The sequence below is a fragment of the Erpetoichthys calabaricus genome, chromosome 13, assembly GCF_900747795.2.
Source record: "Erpetoichthys calabaricus chromosome 13, fErpCal1.3, whole genome shotgun sequence".
NCBI lineage: Eukaryota > Metazoa > Chordata > Cladistia > Polypteriformes > Polypteridae > Erpetoichthys > Erpetoichthys calabaricus.
This window is the reverse complement of record NC_041406.2, coordinates 1,034,684-1,059,110: the sequence shown is the minus strand read 5'-3', so window position 1 is coordinate 1,059,110 and position 24,427 is coordinate 1,034,684. Positions and strand designations below refer to the sequence as shown.

At 48.7% G+C, this 24,427-nt stretch overlaps 1 protein-coding gene across 1 annotated transcript; it reads right to left on the bottom strand.

Annotated features, from left to right (window-relative positions):
- Nucleotides 1–4,700: 4,700 nt before the first annotated feature.
- Nucleotides 4,701–20,907, bottom strand: LOC114663910 (protein-glutamine gamma-glutamyltransferase 4-like). Its single transcript, XM_028817854.2, has 14 exons — nucleotides 20,755–20,907; nucleotides 19,377–19,550; nucleotides 18,516–18,622; nucleotides 16,177–16,309; nucleotides 14,888–15,006; nucleotides 12,333–12,440; nucleotides 11,931–12,105; nucleotides 10,786–10,924; nucleotides 10,607–10,710; nucleotides 9,492–9,746; nucleotides 6,800–7,081; nucleotides 6,453–6,622; nucleotides 5,265–5,401; nucleotides 4,701–5,164 (listed from the first exon to the last, which is right to left on the bottom strand). Exons 1-14 carry the CDS (start codon nucleotides 20,888–20,890, stop codon nucleotides 5,026–5,028), a joined length of 2,178 nt encoding a protein of 725 aa, XP_028673687.2. The 5' UTR covers nucleotides 20,891–20,907; the 3' UTR covers nucleotides 4,701–5,025.
- Nucleotides 20,908–24,427: the final 3,520 nt, after the last annotated feature.

Sequence of the window (24,427 nt, the reverse complement as noted above, 5' to 3'; positions counted from 1 at the left end):
CATTTTGCCAAAACATTTGGCATTCCTGTCATTATAACGTAGGCCAGGCTGTCACGACTTTGCCATCAGTTATGGGAGAGACTTATGAGGGTGGGTCAGGTGGCCATTTTGATGGATGAACCCCAAACAGACCTTCTTGTGATTCTCTTGATTTGTTGTTCTTCCCACACTTCTTTTCAGCTTCGACTTTCATTTTGATTCTTGTGTTTTGTTTTGGCTCTCGGTTTCCCGCAGTCGTTTGAGGCAGTCAGCGGGTAAACCAGAGGGCGGTCCAGGGGGCAGAAGGTCCATCGGTCTGGCTGTCCTGGTCCAGTTTGCAGGTGCTGCCTTTTGTTTTACGTTTGTGGTTTTGTTTTCTATGAATTCTTGTATCGCGTTTGCTTTTGCATTCTTTGTCCAAACTAATTATCGATTTGTAAGTTTGTTAATTATTGTGATTCCCAGCTGTGCATACAGCTTGACAGAATAGATCATCGGACACAGAGGCCGACCAGAAGATGAACAACGAATGCAAATAACGAAGTGAGGGTCGAAACCCAGAAAACAATTACAAGGAGCGTCGAATCGCTAAACTGGAGGCAAAGTCCAAACACGATTGTGATTTTCCTACACTGGACTTCTGTAGAGAGCACAAAGAGGTGAAGGCGATATCCGCAATCACAGACGACTGGCTGGTGGGTGACGTGACACAGCGTAACGTTCGGAACAAGCCCCATGTTAGACCGCAGACTGTCCAGTCTCTTTAACTCACCAAGAATAAAGAAATTGCTTTTTATGTTAAATTGGTGTTTGTCTTCCGTTGTTTTCGACTTCAGCGTCCACAGGCTCAACACCAGCAAAAGTTAAATGTTAGCCGCCAATTGAAGACGCTCCACAAGAAAACACTCGAGGACACTCGTGAAGAAAAGTGCGCAGAGTACAACTCAAGGGGAACTTAAAAAGGAGAGAAATCGTAACGCGTGACGCGCTCGCCATTTGCTGAACGACCAGAAGCTGACATTCTAAGGTTTACAGCACTGGGACGGCTCTTCACGATGGAGGATCAGCTCTCATCAAGTCTTCAGTTAAAGACAATCCAATTACAAGCTCGTTTGACTTTGTGTTTTATCAGTAAACTCGACTCTAGACGGACTCACGTTGAACTTTTCGAGGCAGGCTGAACGTCACTGAAGCGTCTCCTCCTTCAGGGCCATCAGCATCAAGTCGAGGCCAAAACGATTAAAGAAACCAAGGACAGGTGTGCCATCAAGTCGCTGATTCTGATCTCATCCTCGAGTCACTTAGAGCCGAAAATGAAACTCGTGCTTCAGGTGGCTTGTGTCCAGTGGGTTGTTGTTAAAATTCTCTGTTCTATGTTGTAAATGTGCGATGACGGGATGAGTGGAAGTCACCAAGTGAGTTTTTGGATGGATCTCCTCCAACGCACCCTAAACGTAACACACACATGGACTCAAGCCACACGAGCACTGACTATGGGTGAGGCTCACACAGCCTGGCACTCCACCGTACACCACACATGGGCTCCCCTGCTTTGGAGTGAACGTCACACAGTTGTCCCCAGATATAACCCTGACACACCAGATAATGTCCTGGACATGTGGGTGCTAATGTACCTCAGTTAAAAGTACACGCCAACCAACGACACAGTACTCACACTGGGATGTCAGCCATATTGGGTCGTTGTAGGAACAGAGAAAGTGACAATCCCCCCTACACCAGGTGACAAGCATTTACTTCATTACGTCAGTCTCTCTACATATAAAGACAAACCATTACAATCTGAATGTGGCATTTCTTAAAACAGAATAACATCACTAGAAGAAAAAGCGACAGAAGATATAAACAGACAGGAAAGTCCGGAGGCAGAGGGTCGGAGGAGCAGCAGCATCAAAAGACAAGGCGGCCCCTTAGAGTGGGCAGGTGGGCTGACGTCTCCTTCTCTGATGCTACTCTCCCAGTCCAGCAGATGATCAGCCCTTCTTCATGTCAAAAATTCATGTGAATCTCCTGATGTGACACACAAATGTTCACAGACTCTCTCTGCTCTTCTTTATATCTCCACTCCTCCCCGTATTCCTCCTCTATTAATCTTATTATACCTTCTGCTTGCCTAACTACCCAAGTGCTGCCATGCAGCGGGTGACGCCTCACCACCACACCAGTTCTGATCCTCAACAGGCCTGACTCCATTGGCTCTCACTCTTCCAGGGATGAGATTCCCAAGGACTTTCCCGCATCCCCTTCATAATGCGAAGGAGCCTTCCTATGGGGGGCTGCAGCAGAGCGACTCCTGCGGAGAGCAGAAAGAAGTCCTGTCTGCCGTTTCGGAGTGGCATGAGGTTTTCATTGTCGCTGGAGTGCCAGTCCCGCCACCAACCCCCAAGATTTCCCTGCAAGTTGGAGGACCGTTTGCAGTTTAATGTCATGCCATACTTACCTTGGCAGTGACATTCATGTGTCTGGTGACTCTTCCTATGAAGTCAGTAGACAGATCGGGCGAGCCTGGGGGGTCATGAGGTCACTGGTAAGGGGTGTGTGGCGCAAAACGGCGAAGGTCCAAGTCTTTAGAGTCCTCTGCGAGTTATGGACGCTCTCCAGTGACCTGAGATGAAGACCGGACTCCTTCATGTGTGTCTCTTCAGAGGGTCCTTGTGTCCCGCTGGCTTGACTTTGTGTTGCTCACAGAGTCCCAAATGAGGCACATGACCTGCATTGTGAGGGAGCGTCAATACGGCACTACGGCCACGTGGCACAATTCTCAGAGGGTGATCAGCTCACAGGACCCTCATTGTTGAGGACCAGGCCAAGGGAATGCCCATGTAACACCTGGCAGTGCCAGACAGAGGGTTGGACTGGACCAGGTGTCTGCCTGGGGGGTTGCCAACCAGGACCCTGAGCTGTTTCATCGTGTGGTGGGTGTGGTGACGTGTTGTACCAGTGCATGCACCCCAACTTGACCTGAACTGGGGGTGCTGAATGTCATTTTTGAATTTATGTTCCTCTTGGAAGTTGCTTTTTGGGTAGAGAAGTTGATTTTTTCCGTTGCCGTTCTGTTTTTTCTAGGATGCCCCCATTTGGAGGTGCATGGTGCCCAAAGTTTGATGTCACCAGCCACCTTCAGATTCCTCCATTTGTGGATATATCAAGGAAGGTCTCTGTGCACGTCTGACGTTTTGCACTCTTTACAGTTCCCCATCTTTCGGAGTTTCATGTCTCTAATTAAATGTACAATTTTTCAGGATTGACTTTCACTTATGAATATCTGGTTTGTTCCCCTCCATTAATGCTCATTACCTTTCAATTTTTATTTTCTGTTTTTTAATAACTGAATCTTTTGTTTTGCCATGTTGTTGTTCTTTAAGTCTTTTGTTTTTGACGATTTTTGAACTTTTACTTATTTACAGAGTCAGTGCTGTCACTTAATAAACTGTACATCTAGCTCTGGGTTTTTGGCCGTTCCCTTTATCCATATTTAGTCATAATTCTCAACTTTACCTTTTCTTAATTTTCATCATTTTGTGTTGGCCTTTTGGATGCCACTTCATTGAGGTTGTTCTCGACTTCAACGGCCATCTTTATGGCGGGTCAATCATGACATCACCTCTATAGCCCTGCCCCTCCACCTTTATATTCTGGCCAATCATGTTCTTTGTATCTGACGCACTCGTTGGCTGCTAAATATCAGTTCACCCGCGGTAGGAGATGTAAAGATGGACGCCACCTATGAGTTACCGCGTTACCCTTCTTTAGGGCTGTAGGGTGACGCAGAGAAGAATTAATAACCAGTGTGGCACACAGAGCTGAAAACTTCATGTTCACTTCGTGTTTTCTTACTTGTCATATTTTAGACAACTTTTACATATCGTACAACTACAGTCCTCTGGGTATTTCTCACCTGCTAAGGAGTTCAAATAGAAACTGCGACATTTGATTGAAACAAACTGTGGAAGGTCTCAGGTGTTGAACCCGGGCGAGGTATCACACAGCTGGCGCGCACAAAGAATTCTCTGTTCCATGTGCCAACTATGAGGTGACTCAAACGGAAATCAATTTGTATTGTGAGTTTAGCTTAAAAAGAGAAAGGATTAAATGAATACATTATAACACCACCCTGATTTTATATTTACCTGTCAACGCGTGTTAAGGGTGTATAAACGTAAAGAGATTCTCTCACAGCGCCATCTTGTTTTCATTAGAGGTGCCGCTGCCTCGAGTACCTGTAGTTAGGGACACCATCACAGTTGGCATGCATCGTCTCCAGGAAGTTACATCGAGTAACATCATCAACATGACAATTCGTAAGTCGTCCAAGTTTGTGGATCCAACCCCAGAGCTGGCGTTTCAAAGTAGCTCTGCTTCTGGACTCTTTTCTGATTTCCGCCTAACATTTTGGCTTTGGCTCTACGGACCATTTTTAGTTTCTGACGCTCTCACCATTTGTGGTTCTTTTTCACAATTCATCTTTGGATTCCAACTCAGTTCCAAGCAACGTCTGCCCTGTGCACTGAGCTCACTTACCATAAGGCCACACATTTAGCCCTCCTTCGGTATATTTAACAAATGATAAATGGATCAAAGGTGCATTGTGAATGCCGCTCACTAGTCCTCAGATATCGCCCCATGACCACTCGTGACTGTAGCCGCTCTTTACTTCTAAATCCTGGACTAAGGCATTGCTTTACACAACAATATTCAGTACACTTGGCCAAACTCTCCATTTTATTAATGATTCCCATTTTCTCACAGTGCCGACCTGAATGCACATCACTAAAATGGCCACCTGCACGTCAACATGCAATGCATTGCTCACCCCAAAACCCCAAAGCCCCCCTTGACGTCACACGGCAAACGGCTGGGAGGAAAACATTCAGAAGAAGCAGCCCACCAAGTCCCAACGTTCTCCTCTTCAAATCAGTGTAGCCCCCAATGGACAATCTTGATATAAAAGCACCCTGAGCCCCCTTAAGAGTATGTAAGGCACTATATAGACATTGAATGAATCAGAACAACAGCGCCTGATGCAGCTTATGTGATGGTAATGGATCTTTCCACCGTGATGCCGCTGATCTGGTCAGACGTGATCTTAGCGATGATCTTGCGCTCCCCCAGTTTACTGGCCGTGCAGACGACCCTGGAGGCAAAGATCCCACCGGCTTTAATGTTCCTGGAATAGAAACAAATCAAAATGATCTGTTAAAACTGAAGAGGGGTGAACAAACTCGGACTGCCTGGAATATAAAAATGGAGAAGCGAGACGGACGTACCCTTCGTCAAAAGTCTCGAGCTTGAAGAGGCCCAGGCCTTCCACGTGCAGCTTGGTGTTCTCCATAGGAACGCCGGTGTCGTTTTTAAATATGAAGGTACAAGTGAACTTCTCGCCAACGCGGACCGAGTCGGGCATCTGTGGATTGGACAGAAACAGGAGACATTAAGTTAGGAATCGGTGGGTCAAGTGGGCAAAAATCACAAAAGTCACAGCTAGTCCCCCCTACGGTGGTCTCAGCCCCGGTTAGCGATGAGCCATACAGACGAGTGTCGATTCGCATGCACTTTAGTGAAACTCGCGCCACAATTCACTTCAGCAGCGATCTTGCAATGCGAAGTGCAAACGGTTTTATTCAGGGGGTCTGAAGACGAGGACTATTCGCTGTCGTAACACACTCGTTTGGGAACAACTGGAATTTATTTTTCCTGTTTACTGTTGACGCAGCACAAATTACAAGTCATGTGACTGCAGTCGTCGCACTTGTGATGTCAGTTTGAGTTGAGATGATCCTTCAGTTAAATACAAGATCAGCGACAATCTTTGGTGCCAGCCTGACTCCGTCCTAAGACGCTGCGTCTACCTGTGATTCTGAAGACGCTGACGATGTCACACGTTTATTATTTCTCTCTCTATGTAGATGTTGACCTTTACGTTTACTCGGATTATAGTAACTACTGTGCTCCTCCTAGTTTGATGTTTCCTTAGGTTATCGTCTACTGTTTTAGCTAAGCCATCTGTCTACAGGCTTGGTACTTCATTGTACTGTACGGTGACAATAAAGGTATCATACATCTTACATGCGCTCTAACACTCCCGGTGAGCTCCGCCACAGCGACTCACGCATGTTTGCAAATCAGGCCGTCGGACTCATTCAGAAAGAATCAAATCGCTTACAAACCCCCCGTCGCTCATTCACATCTAGCACGGGCCCCGTGGTTTGTGAAAGTCGCTCATCTGCGTCCCACCCTGCTATTCCTTCAACTCCTCTCTTCTGCGACGGCCCACTTGCTGTTGTCTATGTCACTCTTTGGAATTTTCCAAATTTCGTTGTCACCTGCAGCACCCCGTCTTCAGGTTAGTTTCGTTCTTTTTTAAAACTCGCCTCTCCAGCAGCACACTGGTTTTCTTGATGGTCTGTTCTCACTGCCCCACAGTGCCACCCAGTTTGATCCATCGGTGAACTTACTTCAACTTTAATGGCCGGGTATGTGAAATGCACGACGACATAGTCAGCCAACGGCTCTTTCCCCTCTTTGGTTTCTCCCAGGACGTTGACCTGCACTTGGAGCTCGTCGTTGTATTTAGAGAGGAATTTGAAGTAACTGTCAGCGGGGATCTCCACAGGAACAGCGGCACCTAGAAGAGAAGTAGAGCGTCAGAATGAAGGTGACGGTGCTGAGGAGCCACACACAGATTGTTAAGAAGGCAAAGTCGCTGCCACTGTTTTACTGTTTGCCACTGACAAGAAGCTCATCATACAATGGCGGGGTTCATGGCCTCATCTGGGGAGCGAGCTGAAAGAAGAAGACTCACTGCTTTCTGCTTGCACAGTTATCTCACTTGACATGGAGCCAATGCTCTCCATGGTGTTGCCATCATAGGTCTGCAGCTGGTAGCTGGCACTGAAGGTCACAGTCTTGACGGAGGTGGTGTTGTTGCTGAAGGTGATGTTCAGAGTCACAGGAGACCCAAGATGGACTTCCTTGGATTCAAAGTCCACCTTCATAGGAGGCCTCACCATGCTGTAGACCTCCTCCACAGGTTTCAGGCACATCTTTAAGGCATTCTCTAAGGATCTTCTCTCCTCCGGCGAGCCTGAAAAACAAATTAGAGTTAGGTGATGGGGGCCACAGACGCAGACCATCCCCTTCATAGAGGTCTGGCAGCAGCTAATGGAAAACAGAGGCTAGGGCTGAGGAGCAGGGGGCTCACAGGGGGCTCACAGACGGCTCGGAGTTACTGTGGCCAGTCTGAGTGACGCTAAACAGCATGGATGAAGGCAGAAAGTGCTCAGGGCTGGCGCAGTTTGGGTTAGAGAAGGCCCAGCGGAAGTTACTGAGCGTCCAGAGCCATCACGTTAGATGCACATTGAATCTGCTTGTGTCACAGTCGTCATCGTTGGCTCTTATTAGCTTGATCACGCTCTTTGTAGTACTACTTCACCCCAAAACTGATAACCTGTTTATTACCTCACGTTGTTTCTAATAATGGCCAAGAAAAATCATTTACTTCATGTTTTTATCAAGAATGGACGTCATAGGGTGGGCTTGAATGGAGACCCCAGCTTGAACAAGAGCAAATGACATCAAAATGTCCATGAAATAATTTACTGGTGTCACGTGTCAGGCATCCCATCAGACACTCACAATGTCCCAAACCCAAGAATGTTGTCTAAAATATTCTGGAATAAACCAGTTCCTGAAAATCCTCTCATGAATTACGGGGAGAGCGCGAGGTCGAGATCGAGATTAGAGGCCCATCAGTGTTGTCCGGTCACACTGTTATGGTAGCAGGCTTACAGGTCAGTTTTGTGAGCACCAGAACGACAACAACAACCACAACCACGTTTAGTTCTGTAGCACATTTCATACAAGTGGTGTAGCTCTTTACAAGATGAAGTTTATAAGAAAATAAAAATAAGATTAGGCCATACTAAGTAACAAAGATTACAGTGACGTCCGATGGTTGGGAGGACAGAAAAAACAAAACAAAAACTCCAGAGGGCTGGAGAAAAAAAACAAAATCTGCAGGGGGTCCAAGGCCATGAGACCACCCAGCCGTCTCTGAGCAGAAGATGACCATGGGACAGAAAAAGGTGAAAACAAGAAGATCAAACGAGGCGATCATCAAGCCAAGATGTGAGACAAAAAACAAAAACACTAGCAAAAGAGTCAAACCCACAAAAAAAATGAAAAATGTGAAAAGTTTAAAGTAAAGGACATAAAACACGGTTTGGAATCCACAACCTCGGACAAGGAGGGGACTTCAGCCAACTTTTGAACCCATCACGTCGATCACCCGCTGGTCACAGCTTCTGACAATATGCCACTGGAAACGCTGCAGTTGTCTAAAATAGTGGCAAGTGTTATAATACAAGATGGCGGTCAAACGCATCAAAAGAATTAAAGGAAACAACAGAATGAAAAATGAATGTCAGAAATGTATGACTTTGAAATCCCCCAGAGCAAGTGTCAGATCATACAAGTTGGTTGAAATAAACACATAAAACTACAAACAGAGACGTGTCGTCATAAGAGCAGCACACTTATTGGCGCTCCACGTGATGCCAACAGGGCAAAGTGAGGCCTGAGAGAGGTGAACTGTTAGAGAGTAGAAGTTAAAGAAAGGCGCAGAGTCGGCCTCAGCCAATTCACTGGTCCAGTTTGACAATCTGCTGCTGAATATCCCTAAAGTGCTGCCGTTGTGATGGAGCACAATGAAGACAAAGGGCCAGTCAATGACATGGAGGCAGGACTTCAGTCCAAAAGCCCCGTCTTGTTTGTGCGCACATCACTGTGTTATAAGACGGAGCTCCAGACCTGGCGAAAGGTGTGAGGCCTCCAAGATGAACCACCAAAGCAGGACAGGACCTTCACTGGCCTGTCCAGTAGAGGCTCGCCCAAACTCTTACCTGCAGGCTACGGCCTACCCAGGCCTAAAAACGGGGAGCTTGCTTTTATAGTTCAAAATATTACAAAATGACCAGCAAGGGGAAGAGAAACTGTTAAAACTCCAGCTTGTAAACAAAGTGGAACTGAGAAATCTTTACAAAAAGAGAGAGATACGCTGTAGCAAAAGTGTTCAAAAGAGCAAAAAGGATGAGCCTCATAGGGCAACCCAAGGCAAACAAGTCCAATCCACAACCCGAAAGCAGAAAATCCAAAGAAGAAACAAACCTTACAGACGCCACCAGACACTCAGGGCTCCACCGCTGGGTTTCTCCTTCTGCTGGAGATTTAAAGCCAACAGCAGCAGCCAATAGCAGTGATGCCAGGGTGACCCGCCTCCTGGGGCTCCACCCCCCCAAAGCACATTAAACGGCAGCACATTAAAAGAGACAGAATACAAAGAGCAAAGGAATCTGACAGAAATGTCACACAAACCACCCTTTGTCACATTTGGGGTATGACACAGCTTTTATATTCCTCCCTCTAAGGAGTCCTTAGCCCCCCTGCTGATCTGCCCCAGATAATGAATGAAGCAGCAGCAAGCAGCCATGACTCACCTTCGGGGTGCTTGTACTGACTGGTTATGTCCTCTCGGAGGTTCTTGCCCACAGCTTTAGTGCTGATGCGCTTGCCCACCGCCATGGTGTCCACACGTAGCTTCACCATATTCTGCTGTGGACTGTTGGGGTTGTCTACCCTCCAGAAGATGCGGTCTGCGTTGACCTCCGAAAGCACAAACTTGGTGTCATAGACTAAATGGACATCTCCATTCTTGATGGCCTTCAGAGGGGCAGGTCCACACTGGTAGGAGCCTGGAAAAGGAGAAGATGGGTCCAGCTTTACTGGTTTAACTACAGGGGTCCCACAATGTGAGGTCTCGTCAGCCTCAACCTTCATTAGCAGCACTCATTTGACTCTGAAAGCAGAAGGTCGAGATCCTGCAGAGTCGGTCACCGAACATCTCAGCCTGCCCTGAGGTTAATGTGTGGAGTTCTCGCTGAGTCGATTATCACAGTTAAAAAAGTCAAAAAGATCGTCAAAGTACACAAGACATGAACCGTCAGGGAGTCCAACTGGAGCGGCAGACCTGGCGAGCCCCCCAGAAAATCCAAATTTACAGACGATGACAAACTGGACAAGACAGGAGGCCATCGAGCTCAGTGCTTTTGCTCATAGCTCAGCTTATCAAATATCTCAGTGTTGTCAGCGTTTGTGCTTCTACTACCTTAGGGTCTCCAGCAGACCCCTACAGTTAGGATGTGCGGCTTGGGGGTCTGTCGGCTCTGAGGGGCTCTAAAGTGTCAATGCGTGAGGTGAAATAAGCGGGTGGGCTGTCAGGACAGGTTAGTGAGCAGCGGGGACTGCCAACAGGACGTGGTGACCTTTGAAAATGGACAGAGGACTAAGATGACACGTCTCACACAAACCTGCACGTTTACTTTTAATGAGTGTTGATCGGTGAATTTGGCCAAAGTGCTTTTTGCAGTGAATGTTCACCGGCCACAAATATTTCCCTGACAATTCACAGGACTCGCTCGTCACTACTTGTGATCAACGCTGTGAGTCAAACACACTGTGGGACACACTGAGTGGAGTGACCAGAAGGCGTGCAGGAAACAGCAGGTGACATTTAAGGCCTGTGCCCTCTGCTGTCCAAAGTGTCCTGCCTCACCTTCACTGAGCTCCTGTGGAGTGGCGTCAATAGCTTGCCATCCATTGTAACCCTCTGGTAAGTCAGGCCTTTTCATCCAAACGTCATTCCACACGTGGAAGTTCCTGCAAAAGAAACAAAATTCAGCGCTGATGATGAAGAGACAAAAGACACCAAAAGGGATTGTCCAGCGCACTCACCAGATGGAGTCGGTAGAAATGTCGTTGAGCATTTCACCCGCACGGTTGAAGAACACGTCGATGGTGAGGTTGTCTTCGGTGTCGTGGGCCGAATCAAAATTGGTGATGCTCCTGGCTGGGACTCCCAGACACCTCATCACTGCAGAGAGATGGAGACAGGGAGGGAGCAGAGGGCGTCAAGAAATGCTGAGGTGTGCTGAACATCAAGACTGCGGCTCAACTGGAGCAAAGGAAGCTGGCGGATCGAGTGAACACGCGTGTCTGTAACACGGAGAGAGTCAGGGTCGCCTTTTATGTGACTAACTTTGGAATTCTAGGAGTGCCACCATTTTGGTTTTTTTCTGTCTACCGTTGTCACGGTGGTTGCTAGGGGGTGTGGCCTACATTTGATTACAGGTGACATCATGGCAGCGACTGGCACTTTATCTGGTACTGCGATGGACACAAACCTTCACCACTTGCTGCTGTGCCTTTCTGGCTTTGGACCCTCACATTGTTCTTGACTTTGAATCTGCGTGACGTTTTTGACTCGTCGTTTTCCTGCCTCTCCTTTTAATCACAACGATTCGCTTTCTGTAGTTTATTTTTTATCGTTTTATTTGGTTTATTTTTTTGCGATGCTCTTTCGAGGCGTGGATTGCGTTGCTGAAGTGCGATATTTAAATGTGACGGTCACTTCACGGGTTTTTCCTCAGTTATGGCAGACTCTCTCTCTCTCTCTCTCTCTCTCTCTCTCTCTCTCTCTCCTGCCCGAGTGGCATCAGTAGCTCGCCATCCATTGTAACCCTCTGGTAAATCGGCCCTTTTCACCCACAGTGGTGGGCAGTTTCTCTGGTTTGCTTTGCTCCTGACTCCTCACTGAGGTTGAGGCCTTTAGGGTTTTGTCCATCACCTCATTCCTTTGGCCAGCCTTCTTCTGGTCATTTTCCCTCAGACTCACTCTGTGTTTCTTAACTTACCGAGTCACCCTGAGGTGTCCTGCTTCAGAATGCAGGGGTGCGGGGGATACTGGAATGAAACCCCCCAGGGTGGCCTGGAATTCCTAACGTTACTTTGCCACAGTAAGTGTGTTGTTCTTTATTGTTGCCACACCCGCCTGAACGCCATGAGAAGTGCCGCATGAGACTATAAAGTAGGTGGCCCACCTGTAGTGAGAACGCCCGAGAAGACCCAGCACTGGCCGTAACGCACGGGCCTCTTGGTTTTGTAGTACTTCTGCAGGATGGCCGAGCTGCCCGTCCAGTAGGATGGCGGGGTGCCATCAGAGTATTCTCCTGACCAGTTACCAATAAGAACTCCACCGTCATCCTGAATGTTCACCTGGAGAACCAAAAAACAGCTGACGTTAGCAATCTTGGAGTCAACAACAAGGGAATCAACAAGTGCCAGCTGTTGGCATATGGCAGCACATTTCTTTCCTGTGCCCCCCTTGTCTGTCCAGGTTACTAAAAATCATGAAGACCTCCTTCTGAATTGCATGCATATAAAGCCAGTGACCCATCAGGAAGTTGCAGCACAAGCCGCATGGCGACCCCTTTTGGACTCACAGCAGCTGACATGGCCCTGGCAATCTTGGCGGCATCCTTCCTGGTTGTCTGCTTCATGCCAATCTTGTCCAAGAGATAAAAGCAGCAGTCCAGTACACCTTCTTCAAACTGAGGACAGGAAAGACAGCAGGGAGCACATGAATCCACAGAGACAGAGACAGAGACAGAGAAGGAGAACACATAAGACCAGAAGGTCCCACCACATAGCTATAAGGCCAGAATAGAAACCTCTGGAAGACAAGAACTTTCATGGCATTTGTCCTGGCTGAGCCCAACTGTTCTCACATTTCAACAAATCAGAACAACTTTGACGAGTGCAGATCATGCGGCCCAACAAGCTCGTCCATTCTGTACAGCGAGGTCCTCCAAAATAAAAGTGGGCCGAGATTTGAAGGTCACTTGAAGTCCTATTGACCATCACACTACTTACATGTGAAGAAAAGTTTCAGTGTTGGTGTGAAATGTGCCGTCTTCTTGGTGAGGAGCTCTTAATGTTAAACACTTTGATGAGGTCACATCTCAACCTCCGTTTGCATAAACCGAGGAGATTCAGCACCTTCAACCTCACAGTCCTCTGATCAGCCTGGCTGCTCTCCTGGACCTTCTCCAGCTCCACCGCGGGGGTCTTTATTGTAATATGGAGACCCAAAGTGCACACAGCACTCCAGGTGAAGCCTCAGTGTCACCTCCTGTGACTTATGTTTTATTTATTCTGAGGGTTATTAGTGATGCGGCCTGTCATCCATCCAGACTTAAGTCAACAATGGTGTTGACACAACTGTCATGGCTCACCCAGCATATCCCCCTGGCTGGAGCTCAAAGTTGGGTTTCTGGTTTGTTTCGTGTTATTTTTATGCCATTTCTTTGGTTTATTATGTAGATTTTTCTTTGTGTTTATTTGTCCTTGTCCCTTGTGGGTGGTTCCATAGGGGGTGGGGCGACCTGCCCATCATTGCCAGGAGTGGCCCTCTGCCCTATTTAAGGGGGGACCTCCCATGATTCCTGGCGGTTCATTGAACAGGTTGGAGCAGAGAGCTCTTGTGAGTTTCTATTTTTTTGCGGATGGATGTTGAACCTGCGCCGTGTTTCTCGACTTTGTCTTTGGATTTGCGTATTGGGACTGCGTAGCTGATTTTCTGAGCTTCTGCTCCGTCTTGACTTTCATTTTTTAGACGCTGTACTGGGACTTTGATTTCTGTGTTTACTTTACTTTGCGCCTGCACAGATTTTTGTGAAAGTAAACCTTTTAGTTTTCTCAGGATTTGTCTCGGCCCTTTGGGATTCTAGTCAGGGTATTTCAGTGGCGTTTTCCCCCTCTAGTGGGCAACATTGGAAGTGCGCCTGCAGCTGTGCTTTTTGAAGTCATGACAGCAACATTTTCATCATCTAAGCAACGTGGAGAAGCGAAATAAAAAGGCAAATAAAATGTTTGTTGATATTGAAGGACGCCGAGCTCGGGCTACAGAAGGCCACGTCTGGGGTCCTGTGTGCAGGTCTGCTCAATACGCTACAAGAAAGACAGAGCAGCACTTGAGGCCGTGGAGAGGAGAGCAGCCAGGTGCATCATGGGACTGAAGGACACATCCTACTGGGACGGACTTGGAGAATTCAAGTGTTTAGTCTAAGCAGTGGAGAACCTCATTCAGGCCTTCAAAATCCTCAAAGACTGATAAAGGACATCCAGCAGAATTCTTTCAACTTAATGGTGGACACCAGTGGAAATTACAAGGAAGTGTTGTAGGAAACTAAAATAAACTACCGAAGGGTGGAGTTGGAGCAGGAAGTACGTGGAGGAGAAGTGGAGCGAGCTGAGCTGTCAAGTGGACTGAGTGGTCTCCTCTCGACTGCCCAGTTCTTATGTTCTTAGGACGGCTTGCTACGCGTTGCACAATCTTCTCCTAAGTCATCTCTGCCATTGATCTTACTGCCTCCTGGTGGACAGTAACTACGGCGGCTCTCTGATTTCCACAAATTCGCTAAATCCTGCGGCTCCACTGGGGTACAACAGCATTGGTAGGCCTCTAAGTCGGTGGTCTTACTCTGCTCCACCATTTTAGATTCAAGACAAATCCAACATAATATTACAAGTTCTAAATGTCGTTTTCGGCAACGGTGAAGATCGTGATATGTCGTGAGTCGCTGTGGTCTGTGTGTCCAGTAAGCGGCCTGCTGATATTTACTTCCATACATAAAGCTAAAGGTGTGTTTCCGTGTGTGTCCAGTATACAATTCCACACAACTCACCAGCACAGACTCGTCACTGGCACTGGGGAGACCACAGGCCTCGTTTCACTTAGAAATGTCCACCATGCTGACCACAGACGAGCTTCACTAGGATGCCAGTCAATGTGGCACTGGCTTTTGAATTGTTGCTTAAGGACGTCACATTTCACAATATCTGGGGTCACATTCCCCTAACGAATGGGCCGCTGCGTCACAGCAATGGAGCACCGACAATGGAGCATTAAAAACCGCGTTAACAATACGCTGCTAAAAGAGAAGAGCCAAGCTGCCATTTCTGAGGTTTCTCCCTACATGGCTGCAAGTGTCCTTACCTGGCCAAAGTTCCACGGAATGCCGTCTATGCGATTGAAGGAGCCCAAGTACAGGTAGCCGGTGTCACTGAGCACGTACTCCTGCCTTTTGTCCTCTTCCTCCAGGTAAACCGTGTCCTCTGAGTAACGAAACACAAAAGTCGTCAGGACAGCAACACAGAGAGCATGGCGTCCAGAATGTGCCGAGATCGTCCTTTACGCAGCTTTCACTTCATTCAGGTTGACGCAGACAGAATCCATACAAGAACTACAAAGTATGAACTCGTAACGCCAGTCCTCAGGTTGCTACACTGGCTAACAGCTTGGCTTTTAACACAGAAAGCCTGAAATGGCCGAGGCTTGTCGTTACTTACAAACCTGAGTGCACATTGAGGTCTCAAGATGGCGGCCTAATTAAGATGCCAAGGATTAATCAAATAACAGGAGGAGGTCGAGCTTTTACTTACAGGACCCCAACACTGTGGACTGACCTGCCTGCTAATATAAGAGGTGCCCCCTTCAGTCTGGCATACCCTGACTAGAGCTGCGGATCAGCTGTGCCCACGGCTTCTCTGTCTGTTTGTCATTTGTACAGAAGTAGAAGTAATCAAATATTTATAAACCGTTACAAGCCCTCTTCTCGGTATCCTGATGTGGCACTCAGTGCCACTGCCCTCCTGCCAATAGTAGTAGGGTGCCGTGCCATGTTAGCCATTATGGATACAATGAGAAGTCGAGTTAAATGACACCTTTCATTGGCTAACTGAACCGATTACAATGTGCAAGCTTTCAAGGGAACTGAGACCCCCAAACCCCTTCAGGCAGGTCATTTTCGAGATACAGAACACGAAATTCACTCTGAAACCCCCTTAGATGGTAAGTTCAGCATTTCTCAGGTCACAGCTGTCTCTTCCCAGTCAGGCCACGTGGGCCTCTGCCACGTGAAACTGTGTGCCTACGCTAAGCGTTTTCTATCAACGTGACAAATAACTGAGCCTGTCCTGGCACAAAACCCGTAACAAGAAGGATGAGAAAAACACGACACTAGCACAGCCAAGAGGGTCCCGGTGCCCTCGTTCACCAGTTCATGTGGCACATGCGCCAGGCTTCCCCAGCAGTGTGAGCCCATGTGAAGGAGGCAGATGGCATCCTCTTGGTGTTCCCACTGCACAGACACATTGGCATGTGGACTCCTGAGGTGACCCTAACACGGACTGAATGGCACACTCACAGGGCGGGCAGGCTGGCTGGACGAATGACTTGACACGTCACATGAGGTCGGCGGCTCCGTGGACGAGACGTGACGTTACCTTTACACCAGGGATTGAAGAGCAGGTAGAAGTCCTTGTCTGGTGGCACATACGTGTAGCTGCCCTTGTCTGTCACCGTGAGGGTGTACTTGCCCACTGCGGCATTGGGAGGACTTTTAATGAGGACCTCATACTACCAACAGAAAACAAAGAGAACACACTTAGATGGTTCAGTTAAATCACAATTCCAAGTCACAGAGGCGGCTCTGAGGCTCAGGGTCTGCGCTGGTATCGTTAACACTTGCCAGCTCAAATCCCGTCGCTGCCAAAGGGGGTCCTACTTTGCTGGGCCCTTAACCTGCAACTGCTGTCCAACGGCTGACCCTGAACGCTGACCTTAAGGGGAACGCGAGAAACAACAAATTCCTAACACAAGACGTTGTACGAGGCGGAATAACGAACTTCTGCTGAAACGTTCAACAAAGCTGCACAATGAGTCGAGTCAAACGACAACGTGGGAGCGAGTGAGCCAGTGATTTACCACATGACCTGCCATACCGTCTTCTTACCGATGGATTTCAAAAAGAAAAACATCTTATGGGGTCGCTAAAAATGAATGGAAATCCTGAGAACAAATTTCAACGTAGAGCAGAAAACGTGAACACCTGAAGACGCAAAAGAACGCGGAGTGCGACCCCCTGGTGGGGCATTCGTGTATCGGAGGGTATGGCTTTGTGTGACGACTTGCACCGATTGGTTTCGTTTATGTGGCTTTAATATCTCAAAAGACACATTTAAATGATTCGTCTTCACGTCGTGTGTTTTTATTTAACGTCTTTGTTCAAAAAGGATTTTCATATTTTAAAGAGTGTCAAGCTGCCATTATGGGGTTTCAGCGAGCAGTTAATGGGTTGCTAGGTAGCACTGCATGGTTACTAGGGAGCTCCTCCCAGCATGCACCACGACTTGCTTTACATTGCAGTGCAGTAACATCATCCCCTTGTCCGAGATTACGGATTTGAACTGTGAAAAAGTTTCAGTTTAGTGCTCTGTGTTCTGATTTTCTGGTAACGGCGCGTAGTTTTCTTCATCCTGATTTGATTCTCAGTCTTGGGTTGAGTTAACAACTCCTGCTTCACTTTGGTAACAGTTAAGGCCACAGGCGGTTTGGAAACATGTTGATGGCCAGTCCTGTCATTCGTTGAGGCCAAAAACTGAAGTCATGAGAAGACCAAAGTCACACACGCCAAAGATGGCAGACTGAATCCGCAATCTCGGATAACCAGGAAGTGGGCAACATCAACCTTTATGCTTGTGAGAAATGGCGGAGATAATCTGAATTGAGGATGTAAGTCAGGAAACGAACACAACGTTCTTAAATCAGGAAATCAAACTCAAATCTTTTATTAAGCCAACGCAAAACACTAAGTCAGCCAAAATATGTCACCAGCGAATCGAATAGCAGGAAATGAAAGTAGAAAAAGTGTCACAGGGGTTACGGTGTCACCTTCATACTGTCACATCGCTGACATCGCATCTCATGACTTCCGATTGGACTGCCATTTCAACGCCACGACAAAAGGCACCGGAGAAAGACGCCAATAAGAAAGTGAAACAGAAAACGGGTATCAGCACTGCAGTTGGCATCTCAGAAATCAAAACACTCCAACGATCAGAAGAAAGCACAAGACGTTGAATAACCAAACACAATCACGAGAGCCACCGCTCTGAAGACACCACTCGTCACAAACTCCCAGCAGTCCCTTGGATGGCAACAACACAGCAGCCGTAAGCACACAAGACGGGGACGCGCATGGCAAACGATAACGCCGCTAAACAAACCCAAGATGAACACACGGAGAATAAAAACGACATTTTACACCCAGCAAACCCCAAATCAGACGCCAGTCTGCCATGAAAGGGTGCAGAAAACGACACAAAGACATCAAAACAAACTCGGCCAAAAGAGCCTCGGCTTGCTCCCAATTGGTGAGTGTGGCGGTGCCCACGGTGGGGTCCTCCCTTTGCCCCTGCTGGACCTCCATGGCTGGGCACCGCCTTTCTCAGACTCTGTAATGGACGAAGGGCTTCAGATCAAGATGGGCATGCAGCACATGCTGGCATTCAACTTGAGTGTGGCGCCTAAGCAGTCCTCTGCCATCGTGCAGTTGGCTCACACAGTGTGGTACAGCAGCTAAGTGCCAAGGCTGCAGGTTCAACTCCTCACTGGGACACACAGACGACCCACCTAAAGCTTCATAAGGATTGTGGCCATCAAATCGACCTCCATGTACCTTAAATCTGAGCTTCCCATTCCCGAAGTGACCATTAGAGCTTACGAGCCAACTACACTGCCACATGCCCCAGGCTCGTGCCACATCTCCATCCCATCTGCTCACCTCAAGTCCTTGGGGGGCTCCCAGCGTGGCTGTCCAGGCCCCAGAGAGCTGCGTCTGCTGCAGGGGGATCAGCACCAGGGTCTCCTTGGACTGCAGGGGTTGTGCGCCTGCGGATACAGAAGATGCCATTAGAGCTGTCAGCATCCATGTGCCATCTGTTCACATCTTAGTGGCACTGAAGGCCTGGTGGGCACCCACCTTGTGCTTGACTGCTTATCTCTGGCTTTGATTTTGTCCCTTTAGCTTTCACACTGTCTTCTGGCTGCCTGGGACCCCCATAATTACTCCTGGCTGGTGCTCCCACTTTCTCTCTAGTTGTCCTCACTTATCTGACACCTCTGGAGACCCTCACCTCTCTTCCATCCACACCCATGTCACCAGATCACTTCTTCTAAATGTGTGTCGTCAACTGGCAGAGGGGTCTTACAGGCCGCGGCGCCAGTCAAGTCAGTTTCTCTTCTCAGGATTTATGTTCATGCAGACCACCGAGACACTGGGGACGTCACACTACAGGACTGAACCCCCCATTCACTAAGATCATGAAAATGAAGGCTAGGATTGACATTTTGTGACGGTGCCCAAACTGGTTTGATCTTGTCAAGGTGGGTCACAGACCAGTGGGGATGTCACACTAAATGAGTGTCTGTCACTGGCATGTGCTACGATTGCCACCAAGTCACTAAGATAGATGGAAATCTCTGACAAAGTCGTGTAGTGTGACGTGGTCTTAAAGGAGACCACCATTACTCAGCTGTGCTGACATTCACTCACTTGGTGGACCCTTTAATCGAATGTGACTTACATGACAATCTGGCTCTCTGGACCTCACCGCACCTGGACCCCCAGTGCCACAACACTCACCCACAGCTATCTGGACCCCCAGCGGGTCGCTCTTCCTCAACGGCCGGTTCAGCCTCAGCTTGATCTTGAAGTCCTGGCCGCGCCTCACAATCAGGGCCGGGTTGTCATAGTCGTCGCTGTGGTGCCTCTTCCTGTTCTCACTGGCACAGACGCTCAGGCTTTCCACTTTCAAGGCTGGCATAGCAAAGAAAAGAAGAGAGGAATAAAAAGGGCAGCACATGGAGAGACAATGCCAGTCAAGACGAATCGGCTGGACAGAAAACACATTCACATGTAGACAGATGAGCCAAAAGAAAGTGACAGTGGCACCAGTGAGGGCATCATGCCACTCTCTGGCACCTCCTTGGGGCATCCAAGTCAACACATTGCAGCCCATCCAGGTGAGCCAAAAAAAAAATAAATAAAAAAAAAAGCTCCTTAGGGGAGGGTGGGGGACCGGGAGGGTGGGAGACCCTGGCATCAGTTGGCACCAGCAGAATCTGAGCAAACTAAATGGGCGAATCCTGAGAAGAGGCGAGTGTGTCAAAGGACACAAGTCACAAAGACAAGCGGGCTGCGTGTTTGGCACCACAAATGAATGTTTGTCTCCAAAGTCAGTCCAACACTTGGACATCGAGCAGCCATGTGCTGCCATCTTAAGCAGTCTAACGTCACAGAGTCACGAGGCCAGCAGCAGACGTCACATCTACAAAGCCATCAAATTAAAAATGTGGGTTTAAATGTGAAGTAACTTGAAAAACAGCAACGGCTTCATGACGAGTGACAAATAATCAGACACGGCAGACGTTCACTCAGAGCGAGCGTTAGCCTGAACTCCTCACCAAGCTCTTTGCCCTCCTAAATAGGAGAGACTGGCCAGTCTGGTTTGACACCCACCTTCAGAAGAACGTGACTGGGTGACGTAAAGTGAAACCTGCAGGGCATCAGTGCACAGCATGGCACAGGGCAGGGTAGCCTACTGAGGCCACCTGGGTGGCACAATTCAGTGTTGTGACCACAAATCTGTTTGAACTGGAACTGAGAAAGAGAGAGAGAGAGAGAGAGAGAGAGGGAATGTGAAAAGAGCCACAGGACAAGTGTGAAAGGCGCTATATAATACATAGATAGATAGATAGATAGATGTAAGGTGCTATAAGATAGATAGATAGATAGATAGATAGATAGATAGATAGATAGATAGATAGATAGATAGATAGAGTGAAATGCGCTATATGATAGATAGATAGATAGATAGATAGATAGATAGATAGATAGATAGATAGATAGATAGATAGATAGATAGTGTAAGGCATTTAATAACAGACAGACAGACAGACATCGATAGCACAATATCAGACACGGAGACGGAGATGAAAGGCGCTATAAAGCGGGCACTCACCCGGGTCACTCATGGCTGCAGCTGTGCTCCGTCGTCGTCGCTCTCCTTCTCCCCTCGTCAGGCGTTTAAGTAGCTGGCAGGTTGGCTGGTGTCCAGGTGTGTGTGCAGTGAGTGAGTGGGCGTCACCTGATGGCATGTCACCCGCTGGCGTGGCTCCTGCGGTAGTTCAGTGAGGGAGACGGAGGAGATAAGACGTTTATATAAAGGCGCAGGCAGAACAGGAGCTTTGCAGAGAATGTCATTAATCAGCCAAGCTGGCACACAGCAGACAGCCAGCAGTTTGGACAAAAAGAACGAAACGAAGAAACAACAAACGAGAAAGGAGACGCCACAAAAAGAAGCCAACGAGTCCGAAAGTGCCGGCGTGGTGTCCCATGCAGGCCTGTGTGTGTGAGCCTCTCACGTTTTTGATTTGGAGTCTGCGCTCGCGTGTTTGTCACATTCCCCGTGTGTTCGCAGACTCCATGAAATCGACGCTTTTCAGCAGCGTCTTCCAGGCTCCCGGATCCCAGCCCGGCTTATGGTGGCTCAGCGTTCACTGCTGTTCAAGTGACACACACAGCACATTCCGATTCAGATGACGAGGACACGCCATCGAGTGACGTCTGCGGTTTTCTTCCACATAACACATTTGACGGCCACCGAACACGGCGCTACCCAATAACTAGCCAATGAAAATGAATACAAAATGGCCAACAGAGTCGCCATCGGTGTCACCACATGAGGGGAGTACAGCAGGTGACGTCCGCGCCCCACCCCACTGTCAATGTAGATCAAAACACAGAAATCCACGACCTAAAGAACGAGGAAGCGGGCCAGGAGTCGATTTATTGGTTAGCGGGATGTCAAAGGCGACGGTTAACATTAAAGATTCGAATTCCAATCTGAAGATCCACAGAAGCCAAAGCGGCTTGGTGGGCTCAGACAAAGCGTACCGCGCGGTCAGTCCGCTGTGCTCTCCTGCCTGGCCCCCGGTATCAGGGTGGTCCTCTTTGCAGATCAGCTGCGGCTCCGTTTCTAAAGCCGTTGTGCGTCTCCATCAGTGTGCCCAGAATTTGCTTAGAGGGCATTGATAATGGGGGTCTTTACGCTAAGACCCTGCAGATCCCATCAGCTCAGTCTACTCAGCTGCGTGGGTCACTTTCCAGAGTGGTGAAGTTGGGCTGCATGTGCCAACAACAAGGTGAAGAGCCACACCTGACTGGCTGGCCGATGACAAATTCTCAGTTATTTACAGCCAACTGAACACATCGGCCCGATGGTGGTGCGTCATTGTGCCCGCTTGCCTGGCGCTGATCTTTGCTCAGTCACATGTCTGATGTCCTCCTGCACCGCATCGCCCATCTCAAATGTACGCCTTCAGCAGCCAATCACATGCTGAAGACGGTCAGGAGTGACGAGATTGGGGTCTGAAGCTGAGCGGTCAAAGGGGCAAAACCCAAAATCAAACCTCACAAGGAAATCCTTCAAGTCCAACACACACACACGATGCCCATAAGAAGTCGTCAGCCCCCTTCAGTGCTACACAACGCTGAGTCCCCGTGGGGTCACTTTGGTATTCCTCACATTGAAAAGGACCCTCAAATGTCACACTGACGGCAAATCTCCACAACAGAAAACACAAAAGAACGAAACCCCCAAGCATGTAATGAGACACGTCATTGGTGCGGCCCACCGGCTTTAGACGGCCCACCTTTAGCTCAATGGAGGTCTCCCGTCTGGATCACAATGGAACGTCCCACTTGTGGTGAGTCAGTATGGTGGTCTGATCCACAAAATGAAGACCAAAGAACACAACGAGCGAGTCGAGGGACAGAGATGAGGACCCCATCAATCAATCAAGAAGAAGTGGCAGGAGTGTGGCAGAGCTGGAAATCCACAAAGACTGAAGAAGACGAGTGAGGGGGGACACCAAGAGGGCTCACAAGCTACAGTGGTAGACACCGGAGAGACTGGACAGACCACAACTGTGCCCACCCAGGTGCTTCACCAGCCACAGCTTTATGGAGAGTGGCAGGGACATCGGGGCAGAAGGTACATGGCAGACTCTGAAGTCAGCTGGCCCTGTGGTCTGCTGAGACGCGCCATCCCAACATGAAGAGTGACAGTGGCAGCATCACGTTCTGGAGATGCCTCTCTGCAGCAGGCCCTGGAAAGCTCAGGGGGGTAAAATCAACGCAGAAAAACCCGACGAAGTCAGATGTGTGCCTTGGAAAGAGACAACATGGCAAAGCCACACGAGTGACAATGTCAGCGTCAGAGTGCAGGGCCCGACGTTATCGAGTGTCACACGATGGCCCCACAGGCAATGGCACGAAAACTCAGACCAGGATAAGAATTGGTGCCACCTCAGAGCAGAGCAGGACAGGAGCAGAAGTATCCCAGTGAGGCTGAGACTTTAGTGCACCCTGTGCCACAAACTGGCACTCATGATGGCATTGGCCTGCGAGGCTCACAGCGGAGCTGAATGTCACTTGTCATATGTGTGAGGTTTTTATGTTTTCATTTTTTGAATGTGCTGCATGTGATGGTGACGTGCCCAGGACTCACCGTGGTCATGACGTCACCAGATGCCCTGGTATAACTACGACCACGGCTGCAGATCTGTTTGTGTTTTCTTTTCTAGTCGGCCAACGTCATTTTGGTTTTTTGGATTCTTTTTTTGTCGATGGTAGTCGTCCGCAATAGGATCCGTGATCACCTCCTCATCTACCAGCGACCAGAGCAGTCTGGTTTTACGCCTAAGTTGTCTACCATCGACCGCATCCTGGCACTGAGGGTCTCGTGGAGCACAAACACGAATATCGGCAGAGTTTCTTCGCAGCCTTTATCGATTTTCATAAAGCGTTTGACTTAGTTGATCACACTGCCCTGTGGGACATCCTGAAACTTCATGGGATCCCCTCAAGGTTGCTGGACATCATGGCCGGCCTGTCCACTGGTACTGTGAGTGCTGTGCAGAGTGGACGCAGACCCTCTGTGTTTTTCCCAATTGATTCTGGGGTCTGTCAGTGGTGTGTTCTGCTCCTACTCTGTTCAGTGCTGGCATGGACTGGGTGTTGGGCAGGGGTGTGGGGTCCTGTGGCTGTGGGCCATCTGTTGGTGAAGAGAGATTCACAGATCTTGACTTTGCTGACGATGCTGTGATCTTCAATGGAGGCTCTGATCGGGGGTCTCGAGAGACTGAATGAGGAGTCTGAGTGTCTGGGCTTGTGAGGGTCCTGATAAAAACCAACAGCCAGGCCTTTAATGACCTGTTGGGCACGGCCTTCAGCAGGGTGTCTGTCTGCGGAGAGAGTGTTGACCTCGTCGAGGGGTTTACTTACCTCAGCAGTGACATTCATGTGACTCTGGTGACTCTTCATATGAAGTCAGTAGATGGATTGGGAGAGCATGTGGGGTCATGAGGTCACTGTAGAGGGGTGTGTGGCGAAGGTCCGAGTCTTTAGAGTCCTGGTGCTCCCTATATGCTTGTGAGACATGGACGCTATCCAGTGACCTGAGATGAAGACTCGACTCCTTCATGTGTGTCTCACTGGAAAATCCTCGGGTCCCATTGGTTTGACTTTGTGTTGCTCATGGAGTCCCGAATGAGGGACATGACCTGCATTGTGAGGGGGCGTCCATTACGGCACTATGGCCATGTGGCCTGATTACCTTTCGGGTGATCCGG

Coding starts and splice junctions, on each gene's coding strand:
- LOC114663910 (XM_028817854.2), bottom strand. CDS start 20,890: ATGCCATCAGGTGACGCCCACTCACTCACTGCACACACACCTGGACAC. Junction 15,007..16,176: donor CTTCAATCCCTGGTGTAAAG/GTAACGTCACGT, acceptor TTCGTTACTCAG/AGGACACGGTTTACCTGGAG. Junction 9,747..10,606: donor TCCACAGGAGCTCAGTGAAG/GTGAGGCAGGAC, acceptor CTCCTTTTCCAG/GCTCCTACCAGTGTGGACCT.